Consider the following 24,409-nt stretch of genomic DNA (forward strand, 5'->3'; position numbering starts at 1 on the left):
GGCCATGTAACACGCTATACAGGGAATTGTGAGTTAAAGGCACCTTCCATCTTTCACCCCTGCTGTTGGGAGATCTAGGGACATCTAGTGGCAATAGGCAACATTTAAAGCCATCTGTTTTTGAGTTCAGCTTATTTCCTCGCTCCTCTTCTGATCTGAGACAGAGTGAGAGATTAGCCAAGAGTCGCCACAAAGTAAAATCTGTTAAGTGTATGTCACTCTTTCATTGCCTGCTGCAGTGTGACAGTCAGTCCATGCTGCATCTGCTCAAAAGTTGGAACTATTTGACTGACTTTTTCCACCAAATGTTCTGCAACAAAAACAGTGCAGCCACATTTTTTGCAGTACTACATTTGGCTCATACACTTCCAAAAAGTTATGTTGTTATGCAAGACTCCATTAACAATTCAGTTTGTTTGAGAGAGAGAGAGAGAGAGCGAGAGAGACCTGGTTACACACGAAAACAAACAGGCATGCATTAGATATACTGTGCATGTATAATTATTATGTGTAGATGTTAATGTTGTGTTATTGTATTGCCGTTATTCTATACTGACCAAATACTTGGACTCATTGTATGTTGATACTTTGGCCACATTGTTCTTGAAACTTCCATGCCAAAGAAAAAAAAAAAGCCCCATTAAATTGAATTGAGAGTCAGAAACAGAATAGATGGAAAGCGTTTTTGGAGTCTTTTGGTGGTGCACTGCACAAGGCCAGGATTGAAACTCCATCCCTGTCTAAATATTATCTCAGGCAGCAGCCTCATACCACAGCCAGAGCAGAGAGAGAGGAGAGGAGAGCCATTGATTCCAGACATACTCCCTCTTTAACATCCCATCCCTCTCTTTCTCTTTGTCTGTCCGTTCCTCCTCAAAGATCTGAAGTCTTGACGTGCCTCATGCAGAACACTACATCGCTGAGCTCTGAAATTCAAACATACACTTAATGCACACATACAAAACAGTGGCTTCCATCAGCACAGGAAGGACAGGCATTGAGACAAACATGTTATTTTTTATTCATCATACAGTGTGTTATAGCTTAAATTATGTATGTGTGTACAACATTGTTGTCAATCTCTATACATTATTAGAGCTCATTAATTGTTATCTCAAATAAATGACTGACAATTTTAGAAATTTTCTACAAAAATGACAAACCTAAAGCTGGCACTTCCTTTGTCTTTAACAGTGACACGACTTACATTACATTACATTACATTACAGTCATTTAGCAGACGCTTTTATCCAAAGCGACTTACAGGAAGTAAGGACTTCGAACAGATATTTGGTTGTGTTGCTCTCTCCCTCTCTCTGTGTCTGTGTGAGTTCGGGGGTGAGGTCATGTGTTATGGTGTGTATGCAAGTAAGGTTGTTTGTAATTTTTCTCCTTGTGTCTGGGCCCTGCCAGCACATTCATGGAAAAGACATTTGGCCTCATGTGCAGCAGCAGATTTGTTAAAAGCAACCCGAACACTTTGGTGGATACAGAATGTGTGTGTTACTTTTTTGTGTGCTACATTTGGCTTTGTGCACGGCTCTGGTTAAATTAGAGGTTTTTTTAAAGGTTTGTGGCCGCAGCATCATTCAGGAAGCTTAATGACAGGTGCAAAACCTCTATTTGAAAGCCAGCTTTAATTATTATTATGCGGTTGGAGGAATGACAATTAGGTTTGGCCTGCCCTCAGGCCAGCAGTGTAATATGAAGACAATTTGCATATTCAGTAATTATAATATAATATGGATTTGCATATTTAATAACTGATTCAGATAGCAAGCTCATGAGAAACACAAACCATAGACTCTCATGAGACACTAAATCACGTTTATTTTCCTCTGCTGTGTGTGTGCGTGTGTGCGCGTGCGTGCGTGTGCGTGTGTGTGTGTGTGTGTGTGTGTGTGTGTGTGTGTGTGTGTGTGTGTGTGTGTGTGTGTGTGTGTGTGTGTGTGTGTGTGTGTGTGTGTGTGTGTGTGTCGACAGTGTCCATTGGAAGACGTGTCCAAGATCCACTGGCTGAGCTTGTGAAGATTGATCCTAAACACATTGGCATTGGAACATATCAGGTAAGTGTGTTTTTTCTTTTTTTTGCTGTTGTGGGTGAGAGCTTCTTGACCCAGAGCAGTGGAGCATCTGCTGTGAGTTATACTGAAGCAAAGGGCCGAGTAGTGTGTGTTTATGTGTATGTGTGTGTTCGGGCATTCACGGCTTCTGCATTTTAGTAATTATCAACTACTCCCAAAAAATTGTCACATAATTTACTTATTCCTTGATGAATCACAGGAGAGATATCAATACCAATTATTATTATTATAATTATTATATGATTATTCCTCGGCAAAAAGATTTTAAATACAACGAGTAAAAGGTTATCATATGTGGGACCCACAACGGGGTAGGTGAAATAGCAGAGTCCTTGATTGGCTCTGTGAGGCTGATAACCAATGAGCCGTGATCTGATTGGGCTAAACCCCCAGCAGGCTTGTTTGAGCTTGAGATACTTGAATTATTTCTTGCATTAATAGTGTGAATACCGCCACTGCTTTATTACCGCATCGTGCTAAAACCACAGATGAACCGATGCACAGTGTTGACTTGTGGTTTTGATAGTTAACTATTCAATGCGGTAGTTGTGGTAGAGTTTGTGGTAGAACAACAAGCGTTTGTATTTAAAAAAATTATCTCTTTAAGAGAGTCCTGACCTAAATGGCAGCATAGTTATTTTACTTAAACCATCACACAACCAACATTCACAGAAGGAATAAGAGAAAGGAAGGAAGAACATTAAAGCCATTTAAACACATTATAACTACTCTATACTATAATACTCATCAACAACAAGCAAACAAAGAATGTAACAATTGCCCAATTGCCTATTTCAATCCCTAAAACATATTTGTGTTAAAAATATGCAAAGTGGCTGGTGCCATCTTTTATTCTAACAGAGTTCTGCAGAGTTCAGGTGGGACTTTTGTATTTCAGGCTAAATATTTGGGCTTGAGGCAAAAAGGGGATGTGAGTGAGCGGTTGAAGATCTGACGGAACAAATGAGTAAAACTTAAAGGTTGAGAGAAGAGAGGCAAACAGGGAAGTAGATAAACTTGGCCGAGGCCTGTGTCAACAGATGATGCTAAGGGTGACCGCTAATTCAATTAATGGAGATCAGGCATGACGTATGTTTGCTTGTGTGATTGCTGCTCCTCGTCCATATGCTCTCAAGTGTGAGTTCAGATGAAACTACAGTTGGCTCAATGTTGATTTTCTTCCTTTCAAGTGTGTATATGTGTGGGTAAGAGCATCAGAAATGGAAGACAAGCATTAGGTCAGTGTGCCTTCTATTTACGCCAGCCATTACTAATGCAGTATTGTCCTCCATATATGGGTGGTTGTATGGAAAAAAGGGTATGAGAGGATGGAAACAGGAACAAAACAAAACAGGAAGACTAAGGCAAGTAGAATAAGGTCAAATTAGCAGCAATATGCAATGCAACTAATAGTGACTAATGCAGTGGTCAGAGTATCAGGATGATACATCTAACAAATCATTTTTTTCTATTAGAAATACAGGAGCATAGTCAGGAGATAGATAGAGGACAGTGTTTCTTTATCCGAGTCATTTAACAGTTCTAGTATTGAATTGGAAAATTGTTTTTACTATTAAAAAGTTGAACAACAAAGGAGAAGAGTTGATGTAGCCTGAGTGACGGGCTGCAACAAATTATAATTTACATGAATGATGAATCTGTTGATAATGTTTTTGATTATTAATTTAATTAGTAAAATGTCAAACTATAGTTAAAGGCTTGATAATGATCTAAAACAAAAGCATTAAATTCTTACATTTCTGAGCCTGAAATCAGAATGTTTTTGTTTTAATAACTAGCAATGAACAATTAATTCACTGTCAAAATTGTTGTCAATTGATTGTTTTATGGATCAACTAACGGATTAATTGACTAATTGTTGTGAGATGTTCAATCAGTCATCCCATGAATTAATGGGAAGCCCTAATACATCAGGATTACTGACAGGATGCTCCTGTACACTAAGCCAATTATGTATAGCATATACTGTAGCTAAGAGATGCACTGGTTAAGATTTAGTTACACATGTCAATGTCAAAATGTTGCTTACACTCTGTTGTATCATCATTCGTTGGTGTTGGCAGACTATTTAACTGTTAACAAGAAAAAGAATCAAACCGTGTTGGGGAAGAATCCCCGTTGACAAACAATTTAGATGAGAGGTTGAGGAGAAGGAAGGGGTTAAAAAAAAGACAGCAGAGAGTGACAAAGGGTGATTTGAGGGGGGGGATTTAAGGGTGAGGGCTAGATGGAGTTTTGAAAGAGAAAGGAGAAGGTAATAGTGTGCTAGTGCTTATGTATGTGTGACTGAGTGTGTTGGGTCTCAGGCCCGTGTCTCTCATCACGTCCTGACTGGGCCCTCTGGGGTGCCTGGGGTTCTGTACCTCCTGCTCTCAGATCATGTGACTAGGTCAACAAATGATAATATAACCAGGTAAATAAACTCTGGGTGCTGACAGATATGAGATGGGACATCACTTTGACCCGCATGTCAGCTCACACACACACACACACACACACACACACACACACACACACACACACACACACACACACACACACACACACACACACACACACACAAACGTACACACTATTCTCCCCCAATCCCCTTTTCAGAGTCTAAAGGGTTAAGTGTGTGTATGTGCTTGCATCTGTATTGGTGTATGTGTGTGGATGTATATGTGGGAAAATGAGTGTGAGAAAAGCTCACCCATGCATATGTGAGTTTTCCTGCACGTTCTTTGTGTGATTCATGGCATTTTGAGCTTTTCTGAGAGTTTATTGCCATTAGACCCAAACAGCAAAAGGGCAGATGTAACTCTAGACAGCTGGCACAGCATGCTCTCTCTTTCTCTCTCCCTCCGCTGACCCAGTGAGTGACAGCTCTGAGAGAAAGGAGGAAATGAGCTGAGGGCTAAAAAAGTGAGGCCCATTAAAATCAGATTGGACGTAACTATTGGTGTGGGAACGCTGTTTTCACTACGGTTCCTCATGCAGACGGGGTTTTGCCGGATCAGACGTCTGTTTGAACGGCAGTATCATTGGTATTTTTTATTAAATATATATTTATTTGCGGTTATACAGTACAATGCACTAAACTGATTCTGATGTATTTGAGATAAATTGTATTTGTAGCTCAGAACACTTACATAGACAAACATTTTAAGGAGCCTTGTGTTCTTTAGAATTAGACACTTAGTGGGTGTGGCCTTTGTACAGCTCCGCCACCTGTCAATCAGCTCTTTATGTTGCTGTGGTCTGTTGACAGCCGGGTGATCCCCAGGGCTGTGAAACTAACTGCTACTGGAAAATACACACAAAGACACACACTGCTGTGTAAGAAAACATCGCCCGCCAGCCGGATATTAAAGAAACTGTCACTCTTCTCCTCACCTCTTTCAACTGTTCTCCTTCTCTGGCTCCATTTTTCATCTTTTTTTGGGGCTAGAATTTTCCCACATGTCCCACCGACTCCCCGTCCTCTTCCTTCCTTTCAGGCCATGTTTTCTTTTCTCCCTCAAGTGGTGTGAACATGTATTGTTGACATACAATGTAAGCATACAGGTGTCGGTAGAGTTTTGGCCTCTTTAACAATACATCAGCTATAAAGACCATATCTTTTGGCATTTCTGTGCTGCGATTTTGCAAATGTTTATGTGTGTGTTTGAGCATGAAATCTCTCACCATTGAATGGAAGTGCCTACAGGGAGACAGGAGCAGACAGAGCTGAGACTGAAGGAGAGCCATAGAGGGATTGATAGTTCCTGTCTCTCTGTTTTGAGGGCTGGGAAAAACAAAAACCTGCTCGTAAAGACTTGATCAGTGGCAGAAGCTGCCAAATATTATCTGCTCCTATTTTAATTGTTTCCCTTACAGTAGGTCTGTAACAGCATGTGTTTAGTGAGGTTGTGTGAACTTTTGAAGAAATGTAATAGCTGTTGCATTGTCAGGCTACTTATTCTAGGGCTGTACAGTTTATATTGAGAGCATGTTTGTGTTTCAATGGTGATTGGTACTAATGATGCACCGATAACTGATATAACTCAAATAGCTGGATCGGGCATCTGTGACCATGGGGTCGTGCTATTAAATTAAATTCTATGTTTATATACTTTACACATTATTTAATAGAACTTGAATACCTGCTTCAGTTTTTTTTTTACCAATTTCTTGCTGCATTAAAAAGGTTTAAACATGTTTGTTTTTTTAGATTATTTTCAGCGTTGCTGGAGTACAATTTATTATATTAATAATAAAGAAAACATTTTACAAAAGAATGATCCAAGTCACTTTCACAAAGTGAGGCATACAGCCACTAGAATTCAATTGGTACTCGGTACGGGTCAAAGCCTATATCTGAGGGATTGCTTTTGTTATCTGCACTATAAATGTTGGGTCGGTGAATCCCTAGGTATGTAGTTTGTTATATGGAAGGGAATTAAACCAGTGGTTGATGGGTAAAACACACAACTATCAGGAAACTTGTGTAAGTGTAAAATTAGACCAATCAGATAATAAGCTGGGGATAGGAAGTAAAATGTGTTTTTGGGTGAATGGAATGATCAGCTGATCTCATCTACTGGGAAAGTTACTCTCTGAGCCTGTCTGCAACCTTCTTCTGTTTCAATTTTCTCATGCTCTGTTTGCAGTCCCTCAGGTAATATGTATGCATGTGTGTGTGTGTGTGTGTGCATGTGCATGACTGTTTTGCAGGAAGTAGAGAAATTGCCATTAGGCATTCATGAAAGGTGTTGGAAAACCATAAAGCCATCTCCTTGCTGTCATATCACTTTCAGCCGCTGATTTACGACTAGTATTTAACCATTTAACCATGCACTTATTCACACATGCACACGCACGTACACAGGCTCTTAGCCAAGCCCAACATGATGGGAATAGTATGCAGTATGTTCAAGAAGGAGTTCTTAGAAGCCTTATACAAGCTGTCAGTCAAGATGTGCATGACCTTCAGATAACCTCAGGCACCTTGTTAGTTTGTACATAGTCCATTAATTATCCAATTACGATGGATTTGAAGTGGCAGTTTCACAGCATTGTTGTACACAAGCACACTTTAAAAGGTACTCAAAGGTACTTAACATGGTAAAGACAGAAATAATAAAATAAATTAAAATGTTGAAAAAGACAGAAAGATGACATAACAGTAATAAACAAAACAGGATAAACATGCATAACTAGCATCACAGGTCGGTTTAGGTCTCTTAATCTAAGAACACAAGCGTAATTTTTACAAATCAACCTTACTTTGTATGATTTTTGAAGCGTAGATGCAATCAGAAGAAGTAAAAAGCAAACTTTAGGCTATAAACGAACTGCACAACTTTTCATGAGTATACACAACAAGGCCGTGAATGCGGACTAGTTGGTGTGATGGTGTTTTGTAGTCTCCTATTGGCACCTGGTAGCAACCAACTCTTTAAAGTCACTTAAAAGCTTCAAAATTCATAATTGCGGTTTCTACTGATGTAATTTATGTCGTGGGACAAAACATGAAAATGTCTGAAGCTTGTGTTAACCACAAACCTTATTTCAGGCATTCAGATTGATCAAATATGTATTTTCGCAACTTAAATCGACCTGATTGCTTGTTAAATCGTGGATAAAGACTCTCTTTGAGTGGCGGCCTCCCACATGAAAATAATGGAAATATGAATACAAGCCTAATTTGCAAGACAGGCGAAGATGTTTCTCATGTCCCAGGATGAAGGCAATGAATGGAGGCTTAATGCTATTTGATCCCACCGTTATCCTTCCATCATTTACTTCCCCTCAGGCTCTTGGTACATGCAGCCTCTTTGGCTCCAGCATGTTTCCAGTTGCCAAGCTTTTAGTGGCATCATAAACGGTATTTCAGTCCACTGACAGTCCGAAACACCTCCGCCATCATTGTCAGTCAACACCACAACTCTCAGCATTGCCTCATCTCCCTCTTTTCCTCTAATTCGTGGATTTTGATTGTTAAGATAAGATAAAATAAGATAATCCTTTATTAATCCCGCAGTGGAGAAATTTGCAGGATTACAGCAGCAGAGAGGATAGTGCAAACAAGAGTCATAGTAAAAAAAAAAAAAAAAAAAAAAAAAAAAAAGACAAGTATTATAAATAAGTAGTAACACAGAAAGGAATATTAAATAAGTAAAAAAAAAGTTAGAAATCCACAATAACTAAAATATTATATAAACAGACAGAATCATTTAAGTATTTTTTGTTATTGCCTCATGTTGCAACACATTTGTGTTTCTGTATCAGAAAAAAACAAAATAACTCTGACAGAAAACTGACAATCTTGTTTTGGTTTTCTGTCTTTCTCTCCTGCTTTGTGTTTCTCACCACCCCCTTTCTCACTATCTCTGTCTGATTGACATGTGGTAACTCAGCAGCATTAAGTACTCGAGGTGCAGACAGAAGCACTTTGTTCTTGCGTTTTGGTTGGCTGGCTTCAGCTGGTTTCCGGCCAATCCAAATATGACCGTCACACGTAGTGTCAGGATTCTGTCGATTGGCTCTGGATGATTTTGAGGTTTGGGGGTTCGGGTGTTGGGAAATAGGATTGGGGAATGGAGGTTGTTTAAAAAATGGATAGTAGCGAATCCAAGGGATGGATTGAATAAGAGTTTATAAAGGTCTGCCCATGAGGTTGCAAGATGTGCTTGTGTCCTTAAGTAAAGATTGGGGACACATTTGATAATAGTGTTGTCTGGAAATGTGTTTAAAATCTTCTGGTGTTGTGTCATTTTGACCTTCTCTTGTAAAAAATGTTCTTGCTAGGAAGGAAGTATGAGAAAAAGTAACGTAGGAAATAAGACATTCTAAAGGAAGCTGTAATCGAGGAAGTGAAGTGTTGAGAAGGTGGAGTTCACAGTCATCTGAAAAGATTAACGCTCAACACTAAGACTGCCCAGTCATGGCTACGATGATGCTAAATTATGATCCCTGATGCTCTTTTTGCCTCTAAGTGATATTAATGAGAGATACGTCTATTGAGAGGTAGATACACTGGACGACATGCTCCAATTGTGCAGTTAGTGCCACTGTAAACTGAGTAGAGCACCATGAAGGCCTCTGCTGTCAGGACGGACACACACACACACACACACACACACACACACACACACACACACACACACACACACACACACACACACTACACACTGGATTGTGTATGTGTATGTTTAATAGAGCAGAACTTGCTCATTTTCTGTAACAGCTGCTCTCTCCAACTCAAACTCTGGCACATTAAATCACTGCTGCTAGTGCCAGAGACACTCTCTAAATCCATGCCTGTGCGTTTGACTGATTGTTCTGGTTTACTTTTTAACTTCAGTTTATTGGTCATCTGAGTATTTCTGTTCAAACACTGGCCTTTAGAAATACTTGTCTTTCTTTCTTCTTTGTTTGAGTGTGTCTGCGCTGCCTGTTTATGATTGTGTTTTTCCATATGTTTGCATGCTAGACAACAAATGGTGATCTGTAGGATGAGTCAGTGACGAGCTTATTTGTGGCTCATTTTTAGACCAGTTAGCGATTGTTCCCAAGCCATGTCAAAATATACAGTTAGGGAAATAATAGCAATGCGCTGTTCTTGACCAGTATAGTCATTAGCATTTTTATTTTTTTAAATCTAGCCTTGGCCTCAGTGGTTGGCTTAGGATAAATTAGATGTCAGTTTTCTTGAAGTGAAGTATGAAAGGCCAATTTTTTTCACAAGACATACCAATGTGACTTCGACATCAATGATTCATAGCTGAGGTTTGCATTGTTAATGTGGGAAATAAGCCCAGCTAACTGAGATTAGCTCTGCCAAACTTTTCTTTTTTCCCCCTTTTGGCAATAAATTGTTTTTAAAACAGTGTTTGATTAAGTTTAAAGTTACTTTAAGTTTTGTTTTTGTCCTTCAGCAAATCTTCATAGAATCATTAGCAAGAAACGCACACAAGCAAAACTTTATTTATATACAGTACAGAACATTTAATTGAAAATACATTGTGCGTATATGTGTATACACATACTGTACAAACAGAAATAAAAACAAATAAAACCAAATCTGCTAAAGGTTAATGAGTAAATGCAAAACTGAACAAAGGAATGGGAATGTTTAACCACCTAGCTGTTTAAATCCATGTGGTGTCCTGGTCAACATTAAAACACTATACATTTAGAATAAAATATTTATGTTAGGTAGACTTAGTGATTTTTATTGTAACTGGGATTAAATGAATACTCATTAAACTGTTACACTTTCAATTCAGACTTTTTCCCATCCCTAATTGAGCACAGATCTGTACGTCTATGGCCCTCTGTGTCGCAGTCAATATCTCTTGTGCTGCTCCCACCTCTATAAGGTTTCAATAGGAATGTGAGAACACATTCATTGGGGTTTCACTGCAGGTTGAACCTCACACTGCGCAGCACACCTCTACCTTTCTCATATGAACACATTCTTCTCAGGTGTGTCATTACAGGTGATTTCCTCTTCCTCCACTCCGTCTGTCTCCTCTTTCTATATCTTCTCACCGGAAATCATAAAACCTTCAGTGGGAACTTTTTACAGTTTAGAAAGTTATTTATATAGTCTCTGAAATGCCTCTGGCTGTATTTTCTCAGCATTCTCACTCTCAAGAATCAGACTGCAGGTCACTTGAGGAGTCACCACCAGGGGTGCTGTGCTGCCTCTCTGGCTCTACCTGAACTCTTCCCCTCTCTGCTGAATCACACATGTTACCATCCCGCTTATTGTAGGATGGGTTTATACTAACAGTTCTGTTATATATTATATTACAGTAAACTTTCAAAGGAAGTTCTTGCCAACTGGACACATACAAATAGAACCTGAGCTTATTAAATCCAACAATTCAGATTAATTAAACAAAGCAATTAATTACTGATATGTTATGTCAAAAGGAAACGGCATCCATTCATAATTAATTGTAAACAGTACTGGGGAGATCAATAGTTTAATTAAAAGAACCAAGTGCCATAATCGAAAAAAATATAAAACCCCTTTTTAAAATGAGTTAGTGTCTCTCAAAAGGCCGAACGAAACCTACTTGTCTGTCTCACTCTCCCCTCTGTCTCACTCTCTCCGTCTGTCTCACTCCGTCCTCACTCTCCCCGTCCTCACTCTCCCCGTCTGTCTCACTCTCCCCGTCTGTCTCACTCTCCCCGTCTGTCTCACTCTCCTCGTCTGTCCTGTTCTTGCTGACAGAGAAGGGTGCGTTTGTTGGCTGCCGTCGTTAACAAGCCAGTGTTTGTTCGGCGCTCGATCATGTTACAGGACAACAACCCATGCTAGTCTGATTCACGTCCGTCCACACACAGCACACACAAACAGTTGCACGTACGCACATACACAGACGCAGCCCAACAGTAGTCTAGTTTAGATTGTCAGCTAATCCTCGAGCAGTTGCTGAGGCATCAATCTCCAGCTGACCTCGTTGGTTTCTGGCCCTCTATCACAGCCCGGGGCTTCTGTTGGTCTGGGGACGACCACTAAGCCTCATAGAATTACTTGAATCTTATTTTGGTGTTTTGTTTTGATTAAGTTTATTTTTTTCCCACTGTACTCTCCTCCCCTTTCACTTTCTTAATTTAAACTGTTGGCTATCTTCCCTGCTCCTTATTAAGGAAACGATTCCAGCCCTTTTGGAAAATATGTCCTGATTAATGGGTGATTGGCTGGTGGTTGTGAAGTGTGAAGAGTTCATTTGAAGGATCTTTATCGACTGCTAGCTACAGTAACGAGAACGCTGTGGTAGCTGGAGAGAGAGACCTATTGTTGACGAGCCAAATTAAACATTCTCCCTCTCTCTTTTCACATCTGTGCTCCCTATCTCTCGTTCTCTCTTTCGTAGCTGCCTGTCTCTCTCTTTCTTACTTGCTCTACGACTTGTCAATCAAACCTCCTTTGCTCTCAGTGAGACAGAATTTTATTGCGAACACTCTCTGCTTTTGTTATTCTCTTCGAGGATGACATTTTGATAATCCCTTTGGGGAAATTGTGCCTACACAGGACCAAATTGTAGTATGAAGCTAAAATGGAATATAATAGTGAGTAAATATACAGTAGGGGGTTTATGATAACAGGACATGGGTATTTAAAGGCCATTAGAAACACCATTGGAACAGCAAAGGCTGCAGTATTGTCTTTAGAATAAAACAGATTTTGAATACATGGCTATTTTTACTTTGATTCCATCTCAAAAAGATTATGGAAGTCCTAAACCAAAGAAAATCCTAAAGAGCACTAAGAATGCAGTAATTTAATGTTGTGTTTTCTGCTTATCCAGATTTTAGCCTGACATTTCTTCTGTGTGTGTGTTTGTGTTTGCTCACTGTGTGTTTCTAGCATGACGTGTCAGCGGGAGCTCTGAAGGCGGCATTAGACGGCGTGGTGCAGGAATGTGTGAGCTTCGTCGGGGTGGACATCAACATCTGTTCAGAAACGCTGATGAGGTAGACGACACATGAAGACACATTTATACATGTGCTCACAAGCATGTGAACTCTCTACTGCACATTAACACACAGACACAGACACACACACACACACACACACACACACACACACACACACACACACATTCAAATTGTGAAACCGAGATGAAGTAGGGCTTAGACCTATGACATACTTTCCCTTAGCAGTCACAACATGGCAAAGCGTCATCCACACTCATGCACAGGCGCATACTCGATGCTTACACACACACACACACACACACACACACACACACACACACACACACACACACACACACACACACACACACACACACACACACACGGCATGCCAGCTTTCTGTTTAGACTAAAGCTTCATACCCTGGCCTCACTTATTGGAAAGACTGGAATCAACAGAGGGGATTAGCCGCGGTAGACAAACGCACATAGTATGCTAGTATGGTAGTATGCTGTGCACCCATACACTCATTTACTACATAATGTACAGTACACAAACACATAATTTAAAAGTACAAGAAATGCACAAATTTGATATACACGCGCACACTTGAGGTGGATACAAATGTTATAAAACGAGCCGGCGTTAGCGGCAGGGCAGGCATCAGGTCATCTGTTTACTTGTCTGCTCTGCAAGTGAGCTTTTTCCATTCCTGCCAGAAGTTATGCTACACACATTAAACACACACCAACGTGTTGATGACTGAGGTATTATGCGGAGTGTTGACATGGCCGTGTGTTTCAGTGTGAGTGAGTCACTGTGGGCATTAACAGAGCAGACCTAATTGAGTTTCAAATCGCCTCCGCTCAGCCAAAACTGGACAAATATACCCACTAAATATTGGCTGGTGAGGGTTTCCCCTGCTTGTTTAAATGCCAGGTCACAGTCTGCACAATCTGCCCGAGCTTGTTTATATATATATTTATATTATATATATATATATATATATATATATATATATATATATATAAAAAACACACAGACATCAACAAACTTATTTAAAATGTGATAATGTTGCATGACATTTTCCCTTTTTTATTTATTGTTTTATCTCCTAGGCATGTGGCGGGCCTGAATGCGGGCAGAGCAAGAAATATCGCAGAGTGGAGAGAGCAGAACGGTCCCTTCATCAACAGGGAGCAACTCAAACTGGTCAAAGGCATGGGGCCCAAGACCTACCAGCAGTGTGCCGGCTTCATTAGAATCAACCCGCAAACCCTACGCAGGTGTGCAAAGCTGTATATGCACAGATGCACATATGCTTTATGTGAAGATGTACAGTTTATCTTGTAGAGCATAGAGAGATGAGAGGAGCCATTCCTTTATGGTGGTGTGTGGAAGGAGAGGATGAGTCTTTCCAGAAACAGTTTTCAAGGCACTGTTTTAGTATAAAGTATTGAACTGAAATAGTACTGACAAATATTGACCGTGTATGTGGATTGTCCTTGGTGACTATTAGACTTTTGATTTAGAAAGGCACTTTTAAGGGTCTGAATGGTGCAAACAAAATGAATTAGCCTCCATTATATTGGAGTGGAAGCAGGAATCTTAGAGTCAGACAAAATAAAACGTAAACTGCCTGCATGGCTGGATACAACTCGAGGTAATTGAGGGAATATGTGGGTTTTTTTTTTTGTAATTTGGTGAATCGACCCTTTGAAAAGTTGTGTTTGCCTCCTTAGACCCGTACTTTCTCATAAAATTACAACACCTTTCTTTCTTGTCCAAACAGTGCCAAATCTTCACCTCACCCTGTACCAGAGAAACCGGCGGCTAAGAAGGGCAAAGGAAAGAATTGCGTCAATATACCAACCTCATTTAACCCCCTGGACCAGACCTGTATACACCCAGAGTCCTACCATGTGGCACAAAGGTAGAGTACATGCAAACCCACTAACACACAGTACACACACACACACACACACACACACAACACACACACACACACACACACACACACACACACACACACACACACACACACACACACACACACACACACACCACACAGCCTACACCACCCCACTGGCAAGAGCATGTTCTGGCTTAGATGGAGTTGATTTTGACACCGTCTCATATGGTGCTGGTTACGGTGGTGGAGGATTCTGATTTGATTTACACAGACACTGGATACGAGAGAGGAGGCGTTGGCTTTGTGCGTGTCTATGTCGGTGTGACTTTGTGTGTGTCCTCGTGTGAGAAATGATTGCTAGCGCTGCTGATGCTGATATCAAAAGCACACGGAACATCTGCCCAATACGTGTATTGTCCTGTGGTTGTGGGGGTGTGTGTGACAGAGAGAGAGAGAGAGAGAGAGGGAGGCAGAAGGAGGGAGGCAGAAGGAGGGAGAAGCAGGGAGGGACCGCTCTCTTGCAGCTGTAGTCACTCAACTGTGTTTAGTCTACATAAGTTCTGACACTAGTGGCTTTAAGCATCGCTCCCCTCATGTTGATGCGCCTTTAATGGCCTCCGCGCTTGTGTGTGAGTGGATGCGTCTCCGTGGGAATACGTGTGCAGATAGATGGATGCTGCTTGTATGACTGCTTTTGCTTTATCTTTCCTACTTTAACTAAGTGACCATGTATGTTTGTAGTGTTATATGTCTGTGTGTTCAGCAATAGACCATATCGTACAGTATATCAAAGAGCTGTTGGGGGGGTCAGAGGTTTAAAAAGACAAATAATTGCCCACTTCTGCTCTATCTTTGTATTTGTCCTCTCTGTATCACACATACAACACACCTTCTCTTTTCCCCCAGATCCACACAGCTTACTGTTCTTTAAATTTCTGTTTCATTCCTGCATTTTTGTCGGACACGTTTCTCTTTCTCATCCATCCATCTTTCTTTTTCTTTCTCTCTCTCTCACTCTCTGTCTGTCTTTCTGTCTCTGGGGTGTTTGTAATCACAACAACGAAGTAAGGTGTCCAAATGGAGTTATTATCTGATTGCTATCCTGTTATTGAATCGGAATTTTAAAAAAAAATACTTCTAACTATAACAGTTGATAGTTTAAACATATTTTCTTTCTTTTTTTTAAATGTCTTAATTCAGTGGCTCGGAAATGTCCGAATTGTAGGAATGGAGGTGGAACATTTAAAATGTGGCAGAGAAAAGGACTTTACTTTTTTGTTACCTATAAATGTTTTGCTTTGTTTATTAGACCACAACAGTATTAGACTACTTTTTTTTGAACATTAGCCTACATTTAGCTTCGTAAGTGCTGGTGTGTCTGTTTGTTCTTCCCTTGCCCCTCTTCTGTTTTCTCGCCATCATCTATTCTCTTGTTTCTCACCACTCTACTTCTCATTATCTGCTTTCCTATATTTCCTTTATGCAAGCCCTTGCAGAATTTGAGAACCCTTTGTTTTGTTTTTTGTAGAACATCCCAAAGCGTGTCTTGTGGTTGCACAGTATGTCACATCCCTCTTTAAATGTTAACGACGACGGTCTGTGGTGATGAGGTTTGATGATGGCGCAAGAAAAGCAATGCACGTCAGCACTTGCTCTTCCTTGGAATATAGACCGCCTGCTGTAGTTTTGATGCAAAGGAAAATAAATAATCTTCCCCTGAACTTTAAATCAGAGAGTACGTCATGGCTCTGCAAAATAGACCATTGTTCTTACACCTGATTCATCTGCCTCCTCACGTAAGCCCTCAACATTACAGGTGTAATCTTAAACTTTGGTGCATCTGTTTAAAACAATCTTGCTGTCTTGATAAATGTTATTTTCATTCATAGAAAGTGATGATTTATTTTAGAAATTAAAATAGTATTTTCATTATTTTTGGTGTCATGTCAGCAAAGCTTTTTTTTTTAAGATTCAGCTTTACATTTTGAAAGTTAATCTTATTTTGAGATTCTCTTTAAAACGCTCTCTTTCAGATTGACTGCTTAGCATATTTGGACACACATAACCTTCAAAATTTAAAAAAATGTAATACTGTGTATTATCATTAGATGCTTCACTGCTCTTCTCACATCCTCAGCTACAACTAACAAAAGCAGGAGGTATGGAGGGATGATTGCGGAGGAATTTTGTGTGTGTGTGTGTGTGTGTGTGTGTGTGTGTGTGTGCGTGTGTGTGTGTGTGTGTGTGTGTGTGTCTTTATGTGTGTCTTTATGGTGTATATGGAATATCATGTTCATCACATTAGTGAAACGGGATCCTCCATTACTGCTCACAGCCCCCACATCACCCCATTTTTGTAACCATATCCAACACACACACACACACACACACACACACACACACACACACACACACACACACACACACACACACACACACACACACACACGGCCACAAATGCACAGACACAATTTGTCCACCTTTGTTTCAGTAAGATATCTTTTGCATAAAAGCAAATATTGATATGCAACTTTCCAGTAAATAATGCTACTATTCAGCTGCAGAGGATCTATTTTGTTAGAATATCTCACATCAAAATGTCAATGAAGCATAGTGTGTTTAGGCAGCTGGCTCCATTCCATGAAATATATTGTATTACTGTGATATGAGACAGAGGGGTTCCCCTATATGATGAATACTCCTCTGATATTTAACAGTCGGGGCCCAATATTTCTATAATACAAGACAGAGTGGGCTCTTGCTGTGGGCCTGGATAAAATCTATATCCTAGCCCACCCCACATTCACACGAACACAAACGCGCACACACACACACACACTTACACACACGTGCAGCGTTGGTAGTAATTATATGAGTATGAACCCAACACTGGTGGAGGCCTCTGGACTCCTGGTACCCCTTAAATACTAACATACACCCTTGGAAAAATGAGATGGGCAACACACACACACACTAACACACACACACACACACCTGAAAGTAGAACTCACCACCCACCAAAACAATTGTAAACTCTTGAGCCAGAAAACAGGCTGCTCGTAGTTCGATGCTGCTTTCACACTCTCTGTTCTCCCTCTATCACTCCGTCTTTAATATTTGTTCACTTAGAGGTTGAAGGGATGCTCCTAACTTTGGTCTGCAAACTGACCAAATTTGTGTTCCCTCTGTTAACTGTGTCTGATTGAATGGGTTTAGGTTCAGCAAGTATCCATTGCCAAAAGCCTCAGAGTATAAGAAGAGAAAGACTGCCAGTGTTTTTAAATTGATTGAAGTCCTAGTTGCATAAAAAGCCTTTTCTAAATCGCCTGAAAGACGATAAGTTGAATGTCTGTAAGAAATTATAAAATAAGATTTGAGACTTATTATGCACTTTTTCTTGTTACACTTCATCAGGGAAAAAAATACTTCCTCCTGTGCTGCATTTGATACTCTAGTGAGTGCAGATTTATTTTAGGAGGGGGGGGGGGGGGCATTTTTGAAAATGTCGACATCGGAGAGAAAGACAGGAAATATTGTGAGTAAGAGAGAGGAAGAGGGATGACCTGTAGCAAAGGTCCCAGGCTGGTTTCTAACCATGGGAGCTGTGGTATGCTTTCTTAGGCCACCAGGCCACCAAGACGCAAGTATTTCTTCTCCTGTAAAGAGATATATGGTCGGAAAGTTAAGAAGCCCAGGGAGACGCCGGAGACAAGATCCTGGTGTTAGACAGGCGTCCATTTCGGTCCAAAGGTGCCGTTTCCTCACCACTAAGCCATTTCTGGCACACACTCGGACTACTATTTTGCACCGATCTGGCTTGCGGGTGTTGAGGGATTGATTCCGCTTGTCTCCCCTTTTGGACGGCAGACGGTGACTTAGCTGGCGGGGCCTCTCCGCTCACAGCTGCCTCATACATAGTTTGTACACAAGCCGTGTCCCGTTACATCCGTACTGTCTCTGCCACTGCCAAATGAGCATTTCTGAACAACATTGTGTATGAATCAACTTTGTGTGTGTGTGTGTGTGTGTGTGTGTGTGTGTGTGTGTGTGTGTGTGTGTGTGTGTGTGTGTGTGTGTGTGTGTGTGTGTGTGTGTGTGTGTGTGTGTGTGTGTGTGTGTGTGTGTGTGTGTGTTCCAATACGTGTGTGTCCACCTGTTCTGTCCATCATGGGTTGGGAGGGGGGGACAGCTGCGGAGTCTGTTAGGCGTCAGGCTGCCAGTGTGCGACATCCATCACGGACAGTACCCAGCTGGTCCACACATGAACACATGCATGGAGGCAAACGCGTTCATATCTATAACTAGATGTGAAAAGTGCCAACTGTAAATACAATATACAGTACGCACAACACAAAGACACATTTTTCCATAACCTCTACTTGCTACTGCGGCTCTCATGCCAGTTTTGTCACTAAGTCTGTTTATAATGTGGACTAGCTAATTAGTTTTGATTCAAATCTCAGGCTCAGTGAGTTTTAAACGGTGCAACCTGACTGACTGTCTAGACATTTTGGAGGTGGGACATCCTGCTAGAATAAAGTGATCGACGGAGATTTTTCCAGGCGCTGAGCAGAAGGACAAACAGTCCAACCTGAGCAAAGTGGAGGCAGTTTCATGAGACAAGGTGTCAGGGTGTTTACAGCCCACTGCGGATTTACCTGATTTAATAGGGGGTAAAATACATATGTATTTGTGCTTGTGTGTGCCTTCAGAACAGAAACAGCTTTCGCCTCCGCAGCTCATGACTTGCTGTGTAATTACTCCCACACCTCTCCCCCCCCTCCCTTTTTTTCCCCCTGGCTCCCTCTCACTTTACCTGCATTAGCTTAGCTGTTTCGCTCCCTACTTCCTACGTCTATGCTTTTCCCATCTTTTGTTTCTCTTCTTTTTGACAGTTATACTTTTCTTTTCCTAATCATTCTTCCCAGTCTGTCGTCACTTTCCCTTTCTCCCCCCTCCTCCCATCCCTTCCTCTTTTCCTGCTCAGTTACTCCATCACTCACAGGCCCAGGTCTCTCATTCAGTCTCCGAGGGAGGTGCTGAATGTGCTTTAGCCCAACTAGGACCGCTTGCGTTTTACAAACTTTGTCATGAACTTGTGTGTGCTTTCCCAAAAATATAAAAATAGTAAAAAAAAAAAAAAAAAAAAAAGATTGTTTAATTGCTGTGAGTGTTTTGTAGTTTTCAAAATTTAAGTTTCCCACTCTGTGCTACATTTTTCATATTTTTCCTTTGCAAACTTCACTCCTTTCCAGGTTTCTGTCCCTCGTGGGTGGGAGTGCAGACCAGATCGGGAGTGCAGGCCTGAGACAGTGTGTGGACAGCAAGGTTAGGACCAGCAGTGTCGAGGAGCTGGCCAGGACATTGGACACCACAGTTGAGACACTCAAACTCATCATAGACGGCCTCACGCAGCCTCCCGGGTTCGACCTAAGACAAAGTAAGACTCCTGCCATTCACAGTCACACTGAAATAAGACCGAAATGTGTCCTCGCGCGAAACACCTGGTTTCAAAAGTCTATAGGCAAACATTTCCTCGAGGAACAAATACAGCATATTCATCCATGTGAACTCAACATTTACACAGATTTTTTTGAACGGTTTAATATTTTAGATTGCAAGAATAATTGAGCAGATGTTTACATGCACAAACCACATTAATCAATCAATAGCAATCCAAACTGAGCAAAGTTAACTTTTATTTTCCAGTATTTCCCCAAGGAAAAATAAATACATCAATTTATTATTAGAATAAAACCTTTTGAGATGTACCATCTTGTTTCGAGGGGGTTACGACAGATATCACAATCAATACAAAACAGTGACAGATTATATAAAAAATAGAAATACAATCATCAGTACGCCGACGTACAGACAGAGAACCGACAAGGAAACGAGGCAAAGATAAATAGCATTCATAAATGAAAACATTGAAAACATTACAGCATAAAGGTGGTAAATAGTACATGTACAATAATACACATAGGTAAATAATAGAGTGTGAGTGGATAAAGAAATACAATCAGGTGCAAAGAACAGAAATACACATAAGGTATAAACAGTGACAGTGTCATTGATAACAATAGCAGTTCATCTCAGAGTTAGAAAACATGGCATGCTTACCAAGCGATGACATGGATCTGAGGTCACACATCTGCTATAACTATATATTTTTGCAAAATTCAGTTTCACTGAACACAAAACTATCATTGTTTTGAATCATATAAAAATGAATAGACTGTCTATGTCTGCAACCTGGCAGTCACAGTTACTTCTCGTAGTCTCTCATCTTTCCTTCCTAGTGTCCTTTATTGGTCCCTACTGACTGATAGGAAGTTGAATGTGTATTTGTCCAGTTCTTTGACTGGTTTGCTAGTTAAAACACACACACTGTCTTTTCTTGTGCCTTTGTTATAACAGGCATGTCTTGGCAGTGCAACTTAATAGGATCTGACAGCGCTGTGGCTTCCTCCCTGTAGCCCAACAACACAAGTAGTATGTTTCTGACGGGGTGTGATGGGTCCAGCAGACTGTGCTGTTGAACAAAATATCTTTACACACACAGACACAAATACAAAAAGACTTCTGTCTTTCACCTCAATCAGATTATCTTGAGTCGAGGCTCGCATAAGCATATCAATAAATCGTACACACACCAATTTTCAGCTGGCTGAAGCTCAAATTAATTTAAAATGAATTTCTGTCACATCTTAGACTCACCTATTTTGGGTTAGGGGTTTGTTTGAAAAAAGGTATTTGAAATACAACATAGTTAACTGAGAGCCAAGTATTAAATTAAATCTAATATATGTTAGATTTAAAAAGCTTGTATAGTGCTAAAGAGGAAATATAAGTAAAAATATATTCGCTTAAAGCTGGTATTTTGAAGATGTGAGTCATTATTAATAGTTGTTATTATTGTGTGATGTAGTCTTCATCCATCTGATACCTACATTATATTTTGACTTGTGCCATATGAACTAATTCTGGAAACATCATTTTAAGAATGAAATGGTCAACGGTCTGCTATGTTATAAAGAAACACGGGGCTACTTGGTCTTTCTTATGTAGAAAACAAACTTAAATGAACCTGGCTTTATAAAATATTATCGTTGTCTGATTTCCAGACTCGTAAGTTTAATACAAAATAACTTTATTTGCCTTATAACCAGGCTCTCCTTTTCATAGATCTTCATGCGTGGGAGATAAAAAAAAATGTCAAGACTGGATACCCAGTTAGTGCTGGCTAACTTCCTAAAATGAAGGAACGCAGCTTCAAGGTTCATTCTCAGGTTGGCCCTATTGGGTTGCAGCACACTACGCTCGGCCTCCTAGCCAGTGCTCAGCTGAGTAAACAGATGGGCCGAGGCTACCGCATGAAATCAGTGCTGAGGGGAGGATAATTGGACCGGACTATTTCCTGGGGCGCGAAACCTTCCTTGTTTGTGTTAATGCTACAGAAAGGAAAAAAAGATCTCTCGTGAACAGGCCAAGTGGAAAGTGGGGTAGCATAGATCGCTGAGAAATGTTGGAAGTATGCCGACACAAGTATTGGGTTGCTGCTCGAAATGTAATATCTGTTTGTCATTTATGCCCCGCCCCCTCGCTTTCCTGCATCCCCCTTTTCCCGTCTCTCCTCCCAAGCTTTTGTGCTAGCTGCCACCCGTACCTGATTTTGTCATAGATCCATCTTCCACACCTCCATCTTGCCACCTCACTTTCTTTAATATTCTCTCTCTTGATCTCTTTTTGCCCTCCCCAGATTTTGGGCAAGCGGACTTTAAGCGGGGCATTGTGTCGATGAGTGATCTGCGGGTGGGTGCGGTGCTGACGGGCCGGGTGGACAACACAGCCCTCTTCGGGGCTTTTGTAGATATCGGTGTTGGCCGCCCGGGCCTCATCCACAAGAGCAACATCACCATGGACAAGCTGCCTGTGAGCCAGCGCCGCCGCAGCCTGGCACTGGGACCTGGGGAACGGGTGGAGGTCCGGGTTCTGAATGTGGACCCTCAGAGGGGTCGGATCGGGCTGGACCTGATCAGGATCCTGCAATAGAGTCACATAATTCCCATAAACAATACTTTGGATTGAATGGGATTTATGACAGGGTATTATACAAAAAGATACTGAGAGGCAAATTATTTCAGTGTTTACAGCAACTGCGGATGAGAACTGATATGATTCCTATAAACAGATAAGCAGAGACGAACACGTCATTTTAACAGGCAAACTGTTAAGTGTATCTATAGAAATGGCCCTTGACTTTACGATAGTAATAACACACATTCAACCAATGTCAGCATTATTTGCAGGGCCTCGCAATTTTACAATGCAGGTCCTCGTTTATTTTCTGCAAAAATGTCCAAATCAAAAGACTGCTTGTTCATTTAAAAATAATTAATCTCTGTGTGGCTGTTACAAGTCCAGTGAGATAAAATCAATCCAAACTTTCTCACAGTTATGTTAACGGCTGGGAGACTTTCTTTCCCCTGAAGTCATTTTCTCAGCCTCATTATGCTCCTTGTGCATCATTGGGAGTTGTACTTTGGATTGAACACTAAGCCCAATTGCCTGATTCAAGGCAAAACTGTCCCTTTTTGTCCATCAACCTCCTGCACACACTGCCGTCTACTGGTCATTAGAGAAGATAGGACGGCTTATGAGAGGGAAACCACAATTATTTGCACTTTAGCATTAGATGGCTTCACACTTGATCTGATTTTTATGAATATAAAAATACTTCAATAATGTTCATATATCGTTCACATACCTCAGCTCTTCAAGATATGCTTTGTTTACTACTGCTGTTAACAGTTTGTAAAGACGCTTCTGTGTGTCTTTGTTATTCAAGGCAGACTTTGTTTACAGTGTTTTTGGACTCTTGAACAAACCAACTGAGGAACATGTAATCTTAAACAGATTTCAAACTGTCAAAAAAAACTGGCTTCATCTGCAGGTGAGGTTTTGACATTAAAGATATTTCCTGTGTACCTTGCGGCACTTGATGTATATTTTCTCAAGATGAAGAATTCCGCAAATGATGCACTCAGCAGTGGGATCTGATTCACACTGGAGAGGAGCAGCATGGATGAGAATTGAAAAGGAGGAGGATGGCCTGAAGGGGGGAGAAAAGGAAGATGGGAGAAATGGAGAGGATGTGGTGAGTGATGGAAAGAGGAAAGACACCAGTTAAAAAACAAGCTTTTCTTTCAGACAACAGGAAAATGTGAGAAGAAAGAATGAGCAGGATGGAGGGGGGGATGGGCGGAGACTAAGAGAGGAGGAGGAGGGGGGGAGTGTTTCTATCTCCCAGACTGCAGTAAAGCCTGAAGGCTTTTGAGGCATGGTCCCAGACACAATTATCCCAGGACACACACACACAAACACACACTAATCAGCTGCTTCAAAATTAATCCCAGACTCCCCATCCACATTATCTAATTTGTTTGTTTTTATGAAACTGGAATAAAAAAAAAAAAATGCATCAAATATGGTTCTGAGTAAAGCCTCAGGTCCCCTGTGCTGAACTCTATACTGAATGCAGAATACCTAATCACTGTTAGTGCCGCGGCTCCACTATCTCCCCTTTGGGGAACAAATGGAATATATTCTAGACGCACAAACACAAAGAGAAGTTCGATCAAGGTTAATCAGAAGTGGCAGTTTGCTCAGTGATGATCTGAGAAAACTACACACAGACTAGTTTTACATAATATATCCTATTCTTTCTTTGCACACAAACAGGATTCCATGTCCTAATCAAAGTGCTTTATTTTATTTGACGTTTACTCCATCTGTCATTTTGTTGCCTTGTGTTTGTTTTGGTCCCGTATACTGTAGCTTGGCACAGTCGCCAGTGCTTTTTTGCTCATGGGGAACACATGTATTCGTACAAGTAGACACAGCTGTCCTCAGCATTGTTCCTGCTTTTTCCCGCCTTTAATTTTCCTCCCTCTGCTAAACGTGTGTCAAACATGGGACAGGCAATCTGGCA

At 40.8% G+C, this 24,409-nt stretch overlaps 1 protein-coding gene across 2 annotated transcripts in view; it reads left to right on the forward strand.

Annotated features, from left to right (window-relative positions):
• Nucleotides 1-23,397, forward strand: part of srbd1 (S1 RNA binding domain 1) — a 52,142-nt gene extending 28,745 nt beyond the window's left edge. For both annotated transcript variants that reach the window (XM_054600120.1, XM_054600121.1), the window contains exons 18-23: nucleotides 1,984-2,066; nucleotides 12,454-12,560; nucleotides 13,622-13,789; nucleotides 14,296-14,436; nucleotides 19,671-19,855; nucleotides 22,178-23,397. In XM_054600120.1, coding sequence (XP_054456095.1) covers nucleotides 1,984-2,066; nucleotides 12,454-12,560; nucleotides 13,622-13,789; nucleotides 14,296-14,436; nucleotides 19,671-19,855; nucleotides 22,178-22,470 — 977 coding nt within the window. In that variant the 3' untranslated portion in view covers nucleotides 22,471-23,397. The remainder of the gene's footprint in view (nucleotides 1-1,983; nucleotides 2,067-12,453; nucleotides 12,561-13,621; nucleotides 13,790-14,295; nucleotides 14,437-19,670; nucleotides 19,856-22,177) is intronic.
• The last annotated feature ends 1,012 nt before the right edge of the window (nucleotides 23,398-24,409 follow it).

The sequence above is a fragment of the Anoplopoma fimbria genome, chromosome 6 (assembly GCF_027596085.1).
Source record: "Anoplopoma fimbria isolate UVic2021 breed Golden Eagle Sablefish chromosome 6, Afim_UVic_2022, whole genome shotgun sequence".
In the NCBI taxonomy this organism is placed as follows: Eukaryota; Metazoa; Chordata; class Actinopteri; order Perciformes; family Anoplopomatidae; genus Anoplopoma; species Anoplopoma fimbria.